This window comes from Pollicipes pollicipes, unplaced genomic scaffold, assembly GCF_011947565.3.
Source record: "Pollicipes pollicipes isolate AB1234 unplaced genomic scaffold, Ppol_2.1 Scaffold_7261;HRSCAF=8764_pilon_pilon_pilon, whole genome shotgun sequence".
Taxonomy (NCBI): Eukaryota; Metazoa; Arthropoda; class Thecostraca; order Pollicipedomorpha; family Pollicipedidae; genus Pollicipes; species Pollicipes pollicipes.
This window is the reverse complement of record NW_023597054.1, coordinates 9,211,019-9,226,567: the sequence shown is the minus strand read 5'-3', so window position 1 is coordinate 9,226,567 and position 15,549 is coordinate 9,211,019. Positions and strand designations below refer to the sequence as shown.

At 51.1% G+C, this 15,549-nt stretch overlaps 1 protein-coding gene across 1 annotated transcript; it reads right to left on the bottom strand.

Annotated features, from left to right (window-relative positions):
• Positions 1-1,872: 1,872 nt before the first annotated feature.
• On the bottom strand, positions 1,873-15,535 carry LOC119112898 (zinc finger CCHC domain-containing protein 8). The gene is made up of 9 exons (XM_037237204.1): positions 15,041-15,535; positions 11,674-11,866; positions 9,563-9,738; positions 8,964-9,175; positions 6,518-6,630; positions 5,684-5,852; positions 4,766-4,830; positions 3,060-3,095; positions 1,873-2,951 (listed from the first exon to the last, which is right to left on the bottom strand). Exons 1-9 carry the CDS (start codon positions 15,298-15,300, stop codon positions 2,742-2,744), a joined length of 1,434 nt encoding a protein of 477 aa, XP_037093099.1. The 5' UTR covers positions 15,301-15,535; the 3' UTR covers positions 1,873-2,741.
• Positions 15,536-15,549: the final 14 nt, after the last annotated feature.

The following is a 15,549-nucleotide window of genomic DNA, read 5'->3' as shown; positions in this document are numbered from 1 at the left end:
ATACATTTGCCTCACAATCTGCTACGGTGATCCCGGTCAACACCAGTTGCGAGCCGGGAGAGCTTCTTGACAGCGGCGTGTCAGCCGTCTGACTCATCCGTACCGTGACCCCACCACCTGTTACGCCGACGCGGAAAACCCCCCGGTATCTGTGGCAGAGCGACCGTGCCCAAGGCCCGAAGCCGAAGGCGGGCGGCCGGCCACCGCGCCCACCTGACAGGTGAAGGCAAACTCGTTGGGCCGGCCGGATCAGACAGCCACAGGCGGGGCGTGACGCTTGCTGCTCGGGCGGCGGCCGCACAGGGCCGCCATCGACGGCTGGTGACGGCGTGCAAGACGACGTAAATGCCATGGTAGCTAGGTACCTGAGATACCTAAGGTCATTCAAGCGGTGAATCTCATGGTGACGTATCGTGCCATTTCAAATGCACATGCTGGCAGCGAACACTTGTTTGTCCACATGTCAGCCCGCCTGTGGCCGGTGTCCCGCTGTCGGACTGTCGGGACTCGGGCCAAGACGCCCTCAGCCGACAGCTATCACTTGGGAAGATACGGTCTATGGTCGGGACTCGGGCCACGACGCCTTCAGCCGACAGCTATCACTTGAGAAGATACGGTCTATGGTCGGGACTCGGGCCAAGACGCCCTCAGCCGACAGCTATCACTTGAGAAGATACGGTCTATGGTCGGGACTCAGGCCAAGACGCCTTCAGCTGACCGCTATCACTTGAGAAGATACGGTCTATGGTCGGGACTCGGGCCAAGACGCCCTCAGCCGACAGCTATCACTTGAGAAGATACGGTCTATGGTCGGGACTCGGGCCAAGACGCCTTCAGCTGACCGCTATCACTTGAGAAGATACGGTCTATGGTCGGGACTCGGGCCAAGACGCCCTCAGCCGACAGCTATCACTTGAGGAGATACGGTCTATGGTCGGGACTCAGGCCAAGACGCCTTCAGCTGACCGCTATCACTTGAGAAGATACGGTCTATGGTCGGGACTCGGGCCAAGACGCCTTCAGCTGACCGCTATCACTTGACAAGATACAAGCAGATGAGAGCCCTCCGGCCGCCATTCCATGCCACCCAGGAATGCAGCAGGAAGCAGACCGCGACGGCTGGCGCTGCACACTTCCGGCCCGGCTGGCCGGGACTGTCACACATCCCACGCGGCCCGTGGATCGGTGAACACCAAGGTCGAACGGATCGATGCGCGCGTGACCAAAGGCCACGCGCCAGCCCCGGACATCCGCCGCTGTTTGTTTTCCTTCGTTCCTTCTTAAAATGAGGCAAATGCCGTCGCTGGATAGGTGTGCTTAGGTGAGGCCGGAATTCGTGAGTGTATGATATATATATATATATATATATATATATATATATATAGATAGATAGATAGATAGGTAGATAGATAGATAGATAGATAGATAGAGTATATGATAGTACAGATATATGGACCTATGTGCACGCAACCTAGATCGCAACGAAGAGGAACATCTAGCGTACCTGAGCCAGACAGCCCCTCAAAGTCCGGACCAAGGAGTCACTTGTTGCTGGCCAATGCTTTTCTATTCACTTGGCGATGGAGCAGTGGATGCAGGGCATGATGACCTGCATTATTATCTTCAAGCGATAGTACTGTATATGAGCCTCAGCGTAGACTTATTGCGTACACTGACGCTAGCAGCCACGTTCTGCACAGCCAGCACGACACTTGCAAGGGGTAATCGACTCCCGGTAGGCTTTGCGCGATGGCGGACACCGCAAGGAACAGTCCCGACTCAAATGCTCCCGAAAACAATCATCCACCAGCATCCAATCGCCCGAACAAAGATTTTAGCGTCCGTGGTAAATTAAGAGAAAACTGAGCACGATAGTTTATTACAAAAATGCACACGAATAACAGCAGAGGCATGCATCTCTCATTCGTGAGCTATGACTGGTATTTTCACGATCAAAATACTTTCGTAATCGCTGTTTCGTGCCCGTTATCTAAAAGGTACAGTGGGGTGGCAGCTCACACACCCCGTAAACTAGTCACTTCATTGAGCCGCGCTTCAGCACTCACGAAATGCGAACGGCTAGATGTGATCGATGGAAGCAACGCCAAACGCCGGCTGCGCAGGCTGCGCACAAGCGACACTCGCACAGCTACAAGCAGCTTAAAAACATTAAAATTTCGCGCTGTTTTGTTAAAACAAACACTCTCAACACGACGCTAGAATCACACAAGATGTACTGTCAATTAGGTACTGAATTGTCTTGAACTGTGTACAATGCGCTCGCGCCATGTTTCCTCATCTTTAATTGCAGATCCGTATCCTTCCCCTACGCCACGTCTGTCGACTGTTCCGTCGCAGTGCTGCTCCTCCCAGCCGCTCCCGCCAGCGACAAACAGAGCCCGGCCACGCTGCCGGCCATACTGCCCACGGAGTTACCCGGCAGGGATGGACCAGTGATGGGCAGTCTGGTGTGGGACCAGCGGCCGGCGTTCTATGCTGGACAAATGCCTGTATGGGGCGGATGTATGTATGTCTGTCTGGCCCCCAACCAACGCCTGTACATCTGACTCTGGGTCAGTGTCTGCCATCGCGTCTGGTAATGGGGCGATGTCGGTCTGGCGTGCTGTTGGAGCAAAGCCTATTCGCCTGTGCTCTTCGGCACGGGACTGTCGCCTAGCCTCTCTGAGACCGCCAGACCGCTCTTCGGGGCGTATCGTCTCCCTGGCCTGTCCTCTCCTGGACTAGCGTTTGCTGACCAGCTGCTCGCGTACGCGCTTCATCAGGTTGCTCATGCGCTGCCAGGCGCCGGTGGCGCCCGGCAGGTTCTCGTACGGGATGTGCTCGGTGATGCCGGCCGCCCACTTGTCGGCGTCTGGCACGATCCAGGAAGCGGCGGCGGCCGGCGCCACCGGCGTGCCCAGCTCGCGGCGCCGCGACGTGCCCGGCTTCAGCTGCGCCGCCAGCGGCGTCGACTGGGCGGCAGGCGGCGGCGGCTGGTGCACCAGCGGCTCCTCCTCCGAGGCCGCGTCCGTCAGCAGCGAGTCCAGCAGTAGGCGGCGCTGCTCCTCCAGCGTCTCCAGCGACGGAGAGCCCTCCTGTAAGCGGCGCACGTCAGCTGAGCGGCTCACGACGGTGCACGGCTCTGGCCAGAGCGATGTCCCGTCATAGTGGACCGCTTATGTTTAAATGGATCCATAACGAGCTTTTGAGGGGATAAATGGCACAAGGCAATGGAAAACTACGTCATAATCGGCATGGTGGGCTCATGTGGACCAAAAAGACCCAGATCCCAATGACAGATCGTACGGCTGACGGATGGTAACACGTTTGATAGCAACAGATGTAAAGAGGCTTATCGCGCATAAGACGGCTCACTCAGAATGCTTCGCGGAAAACACGGTGGCAGAGTGTTTTCAAACATATTCAAAGCGCAGTATTACACTTGATAATGAACGTGGCCCTTTACCTGTTTCTAACGAATTCTACATAAGCTGTCGTATTGGATACTTAACATTGTACTGAGCACCAGGTGCTTAGTAAGAAGAGACCGCAGTATGTTTTAGCTACAAACACTGGTACGTAGCAGTGCCTAGTGTGCCGTCTTAACCACACACTTAAGCCATGTCCTGGTTTAAGAGTGTGGTTAAGATGAAACATGGCAATGGGTTGTACGCGACTGGGATGGCAAGAAACGTCCTACGAGCATATCGAACACAAAAAAAAAACAGGACGTCCATGCGTGGGATGAGGCCCCGAGCCCGAGCACAGGGTGGCGGCACCGCTAGCAGCCGCTCCGTGTACCCGGCTGCAGCTGAGCAGTGTCAGCATTGATCGCCCGCCCCGACGACGGATCACGCAAGCCCGCTGTGTGTGCCGGTAACCAACGACCGGACGCGCGGGCGCCGGGGCCCGCCGGCGACAGGCAGCGAGCTCCCACCACCCGCGCCATCGCACGGGACCCGCCGGCGGCGCACCTGCGAACGGCGCGGCCGATGGGCGGGCCGCGACGTGACGGTCGTCACACAGCACCTTTTTCACACAGGCAGGCTTGTGTGCCAGAAGAGCCACCGCCAATAGCACGTATTTCTAGCTACGAATGGCTCGCTCTTACATGGTATTGGCAGCGCGACAGGTTACGTCAAAACCATTAAAAACCTTCAACATTCTTGCAAAATACTTCGAAACATATCACGCCATAAACCTCGCTTAGAATCGCTGCTGTAATTCAATAGACAAACGCACAAGGACTGGCCAGAGCCAATACCGCTGTAGTAATGTGGTCAACTGGGTGGCCTTACGCATACTCGTTCGACAGTTGGGAGCCAAGCTGACGACAACAAAGGTAGTTACGCCGACGCTAAAAGAGCATACGGCTCTCACCGCTCACAAATTTGAGCTTGAATTCCAGGGTCTCAACATGAATAACTCGAATGCTGTATTTTTGTATCGAACTGCTTCTGAACTGTCTGAATGTAGGGTTTCCAATCTGTACAAAATTTCCAACAGCGATGTGAATTCTTGCCGAAAATCATTTATCATTGCATTGGCTTGGGTGGGTTTGGTGGGTTTTCTCGTGTTTAAGCACATTCTCTTCTTTAAACACTCCGGTGCAAAAGAACACCAGCCCAACAACAGACTGCCACAACCCATAACTGGTTCTGCATAGTCACATGGATTGTAAACAGCCCCAACCCGGCTGGTGTGTGCCCAGTGACCTACGATGCGCGGTTGGCCAACGAAACGTTGGCGCCGGCCGGCCACTCACCCTGGATGCCTCAGTGGTGCCGTCGTCGTCCGTTTCTGGCATGTCGCTGGTGGCCTGGGAGCCGTCTGAGAACATGCGGACACCGGCCACGTCAGGACAGCGACAGCGGGTGGCCGCACAGCCAATGTCACTCGTGGCCTGGGAGCCGTATGAGAACATGCGGACACCGGTCACGTCAGGACGGCGACAGTGGGTGGCCGCACAGCCAATGTCACTCGTGGCCTGGGAGCTGTCTGAGAACATGCGGACACCGGTCACGTCAGGACGGCGACAGTGGGTGGCCGCACAGCCAATGTCACTCGTGGCCTGGGAGCTGTCTGAGAACATGCGGACACCGGCCACGTCAGGACAGCGACAGTGGGTGGCCGCACAGCCAATGTCACTCGTGGCCTGGGAGCCGTATGAGAACATGCGGACACCGGTCACGTCAGGACAGCGACAGTGGGTGGCCGCACAGCCAATGTCACTCGTGGCCTGGGAGCTGTCTGAGAACATGCGGACACCGGTCACGTCAGGACGGCGACAGTGGGTGGCCGCACAGCCAATGTCACTCGTGGCCTGGGAGCCGTATGAGAACATGCGGACACCGGTCACGTCAGGACGGCGACAGCGGGTGGCCGCACAGCCAATGCCACCACCAATACTCTCAGGGCTATGGTGACAGCGAAACACGGCCGAGGCCTCCGCCCACTGTGTTTCCGTGCATCCCACTACCATCGTCATTGAAGCTCCGCAATAATGTGACAGCTGCTTCAAAATGCTATGAAGTCGGTAACTTTTCAGAACACTGAGCAACGTTGCAGCCCACGACGAACATTAACGGCACCAACAGCCATCAGCACGGCCCCAAAGGTCCTGAGAGTTTCATCGAAGCCGGCCCGATGGCCAGCAAAACAAATCAAGCCGAGCGGTACCCACCGGCATCGGCGATATCCATGTCGTCGGCGCGCTTGCAGGCGGCGGAGGGCGGCAGCCGGACGGTGTTATCCGCCGGCGCCGCGCCCTGCCGGCGAGTGCGCAGCTTGTTCTGCATGGTGCCCAGGGACTGGAACCACTGCATTGGCGGGAAGCCCAACCGGTGGTGCTCCTGGGGACACAGGTGCGGTCAGCGGCGGCCACGCACCGCCTCCGTCCCTCGGCGGGCGGCGGGCTGAACTCCGGACCGTGTCACGCAGGCGCAGTCAGCGGCGGCCACGCACCGCCTCCGTCCCTCGGCGGACGGCGGGCTGGACTCCGGACCGTGTCACGCAGGCGCAGTCAGCGGCGGCCACGCGCCGCCTCCGTCCCTCGGCGGGCGGTGGACTGGACTTCGGATCGTGTCACGCGAGCTTGGGCAGCCAGGGAGGGCATGCCCACTCCATCCGAGAGGGATTCAGCAGTCAGACGCCCGTCAGATAATACTGCCCATACATACCGTTTGCGAGGGGAAATTGGAAACAAACGCCGAAACGTACCTACCTCGCGCATGTCTCCATTACGCCAAGTATGAAATAAGATCCGAACTTCCCTACATCACAACGGATGTGATGACAACGTATGCAACATATCTAAAACGGTGACATCCATCACTGCGTCTCACCGGCAATGTCAATAAACACTGCCCATTGACTACAGTCCTGATCCTAGAACTTTCCGATGTGCTTCCGACGTCCTCTGGATATCCCCATATAGATAGTGATATCAGAGGAGCAAGGCGCAGCCATTGATCGCACCAGCCTTGCAGATTGACGAAAAGTGTGGTCTGAAACTTACGTCTACCACATCCTTGGGTTGTCGCACGTTGAACCCAGGGAATGTGATGAGCTTCGTCAGGTCGTAGGTCAGCTCCTCGCTTGCCGCCGCCTGCTGAGGCTTACCATTCGACTCTGCGACAGACGGTCGCTCGAGCATTAGAGACAGCTCAGACTGCAACAGACCGCTGACAACATCTGCATGGCAGTTAGTCCGCTGTCATCGTGATATGATCAGCAGAACTTTGCGACAATGGAACGTGAGTTGGCAAGTGGAAGTTCACCAAGCATTGACAGACCATACAACACAATTCAGATCGCCATGCCAAGCATGTAATAACATGGCTGTGATTTGGAAAACCAGTTGGAGTCTCTCCCTGGGTCGATATGCCTTGCGCCCCAATTCTGTCCTCTCTTTGGACTTCGTTCACTCAATTATAACATTTGGAGGGTTATTTTTTCCTCAAGCTTTGTTTCTCAACATGTCAGCCGGCTTTTCACAAGCATATCTCCTGCAAGTTGACCGGGATCGGGTCTCTCCAACCGAAAACAACCCTACATCCGCGTTGTACAAAACGGGGCAAAACCCTTTAGAATGTACTGTATTCATCGACGACGAGCTTTGGCTTCAAGCAACGTTACGATTTCATCACGATACGATACGATTTTATTCACACATCAGTTGCTGGCGATCTTCTGGAGGAGTTGCCACTTACGTTGAGATTAAAATATCGCCTTTGAGACTTGTCCTATTGTGACCAGCTGCGATTAACAGAGTAAAGCATGAATATTTGTGGCATTTTACGGAAAACTACGGGTGCAACAGATGCAAAATATTGATTTGATAAGGTGAGTAACAAGGACTTTTATGTCAAATAAAACGAAAGGACTTGAACGCTTTTTACCTAGAGCCTGCTTGTCTCCCTTTAACAAGACTTAACCCTGTTTCTTTGGTCACTCAGCTGCATAGTTAGTTACATTTAGCTTATCAGTTGAGACGAGCAGTGTCCAACCATGATGAAATCGATACCCTAACTACAGGTCGTTGGTCGTATAGCATCATTTTATATTTTTATATAGCATTTATATAATACCATTTTGACATTTCTGGCCGACCAGTGGGCCCCGACTGAATTTCAGCACTTTCAGCTGGGTCACCAGGGAGGTGCATGAAAAATGGCACGTCCCCAACACCAAAATAATTTATATAATAATCGTGAAGGATGGCAAATAACACGTTTCCGAAAGCAAACCATTAGGTGATATGATAATGATAATGCGAAGGTAAGTTTCATCTATACTTAATTATAATCGCATACTTTTTTCTCGTAAGTATTCCCACCGTCGATCTCAATCAATTCTTCAAGCAGGTCAAATAAGAAAAACATCATTGGTGTTTTGGCAGACAATGCCCTGCTTTACTTAAAACAATGCGCCCCAAAGCCACGGTTCATAACCCAACTAAAGTAAACTCAACTTGACTGAAAACCAAACTATAACTACAAAGCCAACCATAGCCACTTGAAACACTTGCACAGTGCATCTAGAATAAAAAAAACATCACACACTTGGCATGTTGCATCTTATTCACATTCGCGTGTTAAATTTGACCCCGAGACACGCCTTCAGTGTACAGGCGGCACAACCTAACCTACTCCCGATTAAGCTGACACATCAGTCGTCCCATCTGAGCCCACACCGGCCGCCTCGGCAGGCCCAGCCCGCCTGATCCCACACCGGCCGCCTCGGCAGGCCCAGCCCGCCTGAGCCCACACCGGCCGCCTCGGCAGGCGCAGCCCGCCTGATCCCACACCGGCCGCCTCGGCAGGCGCAGCCCGCCTGAGCTCACACCGGCCGCTTCGACAGGCCCAGCCCGCCTGAGCCCACACCGACTGCTTCGGCAGGCGCAGCCCGCATGAGCCCGCACCGGCCGCTTCGACAGGCCCAGCCCGCCTGAGCCCACACCGACTGCTTCGACAGGCCCAGCCCGCCTGAGCCTACACCGGCCGCTTCGACAGGCCCAGCCCGCCTGAGCCCACACCGACTGCTTCGACAGGCCCAGCCCGCCTGAGCCTACACCGGGCGCCTCGGCAGGCGCAGCCCGCATGAGCCCACACCGGCCGCCTCGGCAGGCGCAGCCCGCCTGATCCCACACCGGCCGCCTCGGCAGGCGCAGCCCGCCTGAGCCCACACCGGCCGCTTCGACAGGCCCAGCCCGCCTGAGCCCACACCGACTGCTTCGGCAGGCGCAGCCCGCATGAGCCCACACCGGCCGCCTCGGCAGGCCCAGCCCGCCTGAGCCCACACCGGCCGCCTCGGCAGGCGCAGCCCGCCTGATCCCACACCGGCCGCCTCGGCAGGCGCAGCCCGCATGAGCCCACACCGGCCGCTTCGACAGGCCCGGCCCGCCTGAGCCCGCACCGGCTGCCTCGGCAGGCCCGGCCCGCCGGTACCGGCTGCCCACTCACCGGGCTTGGGGTCGTGGTGGACGGCGATGTTGGAGCGCTGCTGGCGCGCCGCGCGCAGCCAGCCGGGCGGGTAGCCCAACACGCGCATCCGGTACACGTGGACGGGCAGGTCGCAGTCTCGCAGGCTCAGCGCCCGACGCAGGCCGGCGCTGATGGTACCTGGCGTCAGGTGGCTGAACCGCTGGTCCGCCTCCTCGTGGTACCGGTTGTACCTGCGCAACGTGGCGCCACCCCGTGCGCGAGGCGTCAGACCGGAGCCGCTGGCCGGGGAGGGGCGTCGGGTACATGTCTGGGGCGCAGCTTGACTCGAGATTCAGGCCGTCCATTGGGGGTAAACAACTGCCCGCACAGCATAAAGCATGAGCCACCACCACACATGCGGTCATGAGTCAACTTGTCCGCAATCACCCAATAGCACATCCGCATGTCTGTTGAGTCAGTGTCACAGCCAGCTGTCTCGCAACATCTGGCACCAGGAATATCTAATGGTCTTGAATTTAGCATGCAGAATGATTTGAAACGCCCCGAGTATATCTGCAGTGATGAAGCGACAACATGGTTATCGATGATACTCCCATCCATTATGACATCTGACGTACGATGGATTTTGGCCAGCATGTTGACGCCTATTCTTTGCAATTCTGGCACTGTCCCTTGGTTCTGGACAAGCTGCGATCATGTGGTCGCCCTCACAGTTGAAACACAGATTCTTCGGTCTGGAATCCTTCTTCTCATCTTGCTTATCCGAGCTGGAGCCGACAATTCCAGTGAATGTCTGCAAATGATAACCGACTTAAAAAGAGCATCCATATATTAAGACATTCTTCAACATTTGGAATATATATATATATATATATATATATATATATATATATATATACATATCTACGGTATAATCAAACATACGCGTCAAAAGTGTAGGCAAACTGTAAGTGCAACAAGCATGGAGGGATGCATCACTCATTGAGGCATACATTGTTACACCACTTCCCACAGCTCAAATTCATCTAACAGTGTGTGTTCCACCACAATCTTAAATAATGACTCTCAATGAGATCCTTCAAATTGAATAAAATGAGCCCATCAAGTACAATTTACGGCTCGCTACAGAACTTAAGACGCCTTAACACAGGAGAGCCCTTAAAGTCCGGCTGCTTGTGCACCCTTACGGTGGATCATTAACGTGCCCCGCGAGCCACATGTCACCGCTGTCTGCCCGTAACAACGTCTGAGAGCCTATGAAAGGTCTGACCCAAACACGGACGGAGTGGTCGGCTGCCCCCGGAGGCGGCCGCTGGCGAAGGTGAGCACGCCGATACCGGCTCCCTGGCTAGGGCTGGAGGCACCCATGTGCGGCAAGTCGGGTATTGCAGCAGTCATCGCGAAGTCAGCTGCAGTTCTCCATTTATGAAAAATGCACGCATGATGTGCGGCATGACACGCGCGCACTCTCCGCAGTTTAAGGGACTCACACAGCTTGTCGGTTCACATTCCCACTACTTGACCGACGCGCTTTGGCAACTCTAGCACAGGCGACCGACAGTGTGCATTGTGTGCATTGTGTACACAGAGGTCGGGTAGGGGACGACTTTGACGCCAACTTTGGCCAGCTATCATGCACGAATACAGCCACAGTAGCAGTGCTCCGCGCACGATCACTGGCCTGCTATTGGCATAGCTATCTTATACCGGGCAGGACAGTTATAACCATGTAATACCGGCTGTGACGCTCCCAAGGCGGGTGTGTTGCTCGTCATGAAAAGAAGCGAACGGTATCCGGCTTGCAGATTTTCAAAACGCATTAAAATACTTTGACATGATTCACAACCACACCTGAGAAAAGTAGCGATGTTCGATACCGCCCCCTAACTTATTACGCTTCGGTTGCGGTCGCTCAAGATCATCACCACCTAATGTATGGACAAGAGGACGCCAAAAAACTGAGCCTCCCAGCGTTCGGTTTTCTAACCGCGCAATCCTTCCGACGACTTGAGCCAGCTCTTTGTTTTGTTGAATTCGTCATCAAGAAGGGGAAACATAGCAATAAGCAGTACCGGCCGCACCCGACATCCAGGGCTGGCTGCCGTGGACTTCAGTGTCGCCTCGACGCACGGCGCGAGAACCAATCGCGGGCGTTTGGAGCATAGCACGACCTCGCTGCGGTAGCCGTACCAAGAACAGACGCCCAGACCGACGTGCGCCGACACCTTCGTTAGCATCAGCGTGGGTAGAGTAAGGTTAATACAGTATGCCATGAGAGCATCTCAGGTGCACTGACACCTGATCAAATGGCGTTCACTTTTCCGTCCGTCAATAGTTGATTATGTTTGAAGTTCTCCATTCTGTCTTGTTTTAGGGTCTGTCATACATCAAGTGCACTTAGCGAGCCACCCAAATTTTGCGATTTGACGGTGACCGCAACTTAATGTTTAAACACTGGACTCAACAAAATCACTTTTACTGCTGCCACCATGCCTGTTGACAGCTTTTCATGAATTACAAGCCCACGTGAAAGCCACACTCCACCAACTGTTTTGCTACACAGTTATTAAGAAGTCACATGAATGGAACAACCTCTGGCATCACAATGTGGCAGTCCACAGCCTAGACAGCCAAATGGAAAAACAGACATTGAAGTGCTGCCAATCTATGGGTTTGACTACCAAATGGAAGTTAAATAACAGTTTGGGCACAGGGCTCCATCACAAACCTGATCATACTGAGGCAGAGTATCCACAGCAAAAGAATCATGATCAATTGCTTCTACTTCATCTTCGCTTCCAGGGATATCAGCAATCTTTGGGTGAAACTCCACGCAGGGCACACCATCCTTTTCTCCATATGTAGATATATCTGACTTTGTAAGCTGGGCTACAAAGTCTGTTATCTGTCTGCAGTATTTCCTGCAAGAAGAAAATAATGCAAACATATCCCATGCTTTAAGAACAGGTTCAAAAAGACAAATTCAGGCTATAACATATGCTGTTGTTCACGTTATTCCTGAAAAAGATGGGAATAAGCCAGTAACATATGTCCATTTCCAGCTTTCTGATTTGCAAAAACACATGTACCAGAGCCATTTCCAGAGACCTGAAAAATTATTCCTGAAAAAGATGGGAATAAGCCAGTAACATATGTCCATTTCCAGCTTTCTGATTTGCAAAAACACATGTACCAGAGCCATTTCCAGAGACACACACACGCACGCACGCACGCACGCACGCACGCACGCACGCACGCACGCACGCACGCACGCACGCACGCACGCACGCACGCACGCACGCACACACACACACACACACACACACACACACACACACACACACACACACACGCACACACACACACAGTTGATACAGTTGATATGACAACCCAATGCAATACAGTCCATATGCAAATCATGACCTACTTAGCATCACTTTGCATGGTGAGAGATTTAGATCAGGTTTTTTGGTTCACATATACATCTAGCCACCTGAACAAAGCAGAAAGCATGTATATTTATTTTTTAGCAAACACAAACCAAACCAAACAAAGAACTGTCTGAATGCAGCACAGCAGTAACAAAGCTTTTTTCATATTGTGCTGTGCAAACAAAGCATGTATATAAATATGCACTATCCTGGCATGAGTATCATTGACTTCTATAAGTGTGTGCAAAAATATGCTAAATTTTAAAAAATACAGATTGCATTAGGTGCCCATGGAATGCAATGCTCAGTGACTGATGTGGAGGCTTAGGCTAATGACATTGTCTGCAAGAGTAAATGGGTAAATCCAAAAGTTTGTGAGGTAATGAAGAATGTACAATACAACACTACAAAAAGTATGCATATCTACAAAAACCAGCATGTTATGATCTGGCTAACTGTGTATGGACAAATGCAAGAGTTTCAAGAGCAATAAAAGGGCTCACCCAGAAAGCCATTTTCACAACCTGCAGGCCTTCCAAATTTCTCCTATGCAGTTCCAACATTGCACATCTTCTTTCACGCTCTTTTGAGGTATTTACAACATTTTTTAATTGTCAACATCAATCCACATGCATACTGGTATATGTAAATGTTTGACAGAAAATAGAACTTTCAAGGTGGGCTGAAAATTAGATTGTATATATACAGATTAAGATGAACTTTGTTGAATTTAGTGTACCATTATCTGAAAACAACATTTTTGAGCATATTACGATGTTTTACTTCAACATACCATTACCACATTGTAATTCCTTGGAACATTGTCCCCATTTACACTGTCATTAACTGGAATATGTGGCTAAAATACACTACATTCAACTATGCACATTTCCATTGCACATTCACTTTTAACATTTTTTTGTTATGGTCTAGATACAAACTGGCAATGCAAACCATCAATAAAATGGGTTTGCCATAATTTTATAGCAAAGGAAATTCACTTATGATGTTCATGTGGTCCTACTATAACATTTATCCACAATTTTGAAACTTCAGCACATATAAACAAAGCTGAAATCTGATGATGTTCTGCCGCTATAAGCTTTGATCACCATGTGTCTCATAATCAAGAATGAGGATCATGTGAATGTGTGTTTAAGGTTATACCCTTCAATCACTTGAGACATCATCTTTGAATCACTTGTGATGTCCCTGGGAATTGATAAGCTACATAAGTGTCCTGACCCCAGCTCATCTCACCTAACCATAACCTCAACTTGTCCTACATTTACCATTGTACTACTTGAACCTAGCCTATACAATCTGTCAATGGTTGCCCATGGTACACCAGGTAGTGTTATTTTCTATTAGCTTATCTAACAAATCCTCAGCTCAACTTCCAAAACCAGTCCTTGAAGCAAGACTGTCCTAGATAAAATGACACCACACCCAGAATTATTAGAATACTCAAATATCCTATGTTTCATTTCCCAGTAATGCAACACATAATTTGAAAAAGAAATGCACATGAGCATATTTCTACACCAACAGATTGTCTACTGCCATTGTTCAATGCAAGATGATACAATGCTCCTGCTTTCTGATCAATAACTTTTTCCAGTCATATATGGGTGTAGGTATACATTGGTACCTAATGTTAAAGAAGAGCATTGTACATCATGTCATGTTTCAGATGGAACATATTGTAAATAATCAAAAAACAGGTAGATCCATGCTCCTACATCCAAATTTTTATAGCTACAATAGCAAGCTTCCGAGCACCACACACTCCACCGCCTCAACCCCCTGTGCCATTGCTGCGTTATCGTTACATGTTTACAATATTACTGCTTATCAAGAACCACCTAAACTAACCTAACCTAACCTAATCTAACCTCCTCACCCTATCCCCTTCAAACCAGTGTCCCATTGGCATCTATGTTCCATGCAATATATATGTGCCATATTAAGAAGTTTTGTCTAGCTGCTGCATCCCCATTTTGCCTTTCATTCGCCATCCAAAGACCATGCCCACCATGTCGACCAATCTACAACCAGGGCAGGAGACTGCTTGGATATGCAAGAAACATATTTCATTTGATTTTGTTACCTTGGCCCCCTAAATTTTTATGGTTCTTGATGTGCAGTAATGTTGTGATCACTGTCAGCAAGCATAGCAATGGCACCAGGGTCATGGCTGCTGCGTGTGCAGCGCTCAGATGTTCTGCATCATAATTATTTAAATTCCAAGGTAAGAGTTTAGACAACCTGTTTTACAATTATTTACAACATGTTCTCCCTTAAAAATGATGAATGATGTACTATGCTTTTTTTGACATGAGGTAACAAGATACACCATGACTGATGCATGATTTCAGTATATCACATTCATGTGCTAAGGCATTTTGCTATCATGTAGCAATTTTCAGACCAACTTTTCAGTCATTCTATTCGCCACACGGCATCTTTCTGATTCCATATTCCTATTCTGAAAGTGTGTGGAGAGCATGCCTGAAACTCAATTCACAAATGATATAGGATGCATTGACAGCTTGCTTCACTTTCTTTGAGCTTGTAAGAACTCAACAAGCATGAAGAGTGCTTGAGTATGGTGTGAACATGATAACATTATTTCATATTTCAATAATGTGAGCAGTAGCATACCTTGCAATCTGCTGGGATCCAAAACACACAGTTATAATTTGATGATCAGGCAAGTTGATACTCTCTTCTGCAGATTCCATACATTGCTTCTTCTGAGGATGATATGACTCAGTAGTAATGTCTAAATCACTGTCATCAGCCTTCCGCTTTAAAGAGTTGTTCAGGGAGTCTGTTGCACCAGCTATCAAGCTAACAACCGTGTCATCTATGGTGACAGCCTCGTCTTTTCCATTGAAGACAGCCGTGTCTTCTGAATCCATTGTCCACGCACTACCGCGATTCAAGACGCACGCCTGCGGAAGAACCCAGCAATAGTTCCCGGAACAACTAAGTATTTGGCTTTTCCTGCAGTATTTTACAAAATTGCAATACCCCGAAGGCTATTATTTCCGCTCCCAAAATTCGTAGTGGAACTTCGAGCTTAACCGAACGACGGTTAATTGCCGCAAATTCTCCTTGTTGCGTACTTTTTGTCACCATATCGTGTTATTCGTGAAATACATAATAGA

Excerpts from the sequence above, each read along its gene's own strand:
- LOC119112898 (XM_037237204.1), bottom strand. The coding sequence starts at position 15,300 with ATGGATTCAGAAGACACGGCTGTCTTCAATGGAAAAGACGAGGCTGTC. Across the intron at positions 11,867-15,040 it reads GGATCCCAGCAGATTGCAAG|GAAATACTGCAGACAGATAA; the intron begins GTATGCTACTGC and ends TTCTTCTTGCAG. Across the intron at positions 2,952-3,059 it reads TGGAGACGCTGGAGGAGCAG|CTGAAGCCGGGCACGTCGCG; the intron begins CGCCGCCTACTG and ends CTGGCGGCGCAG.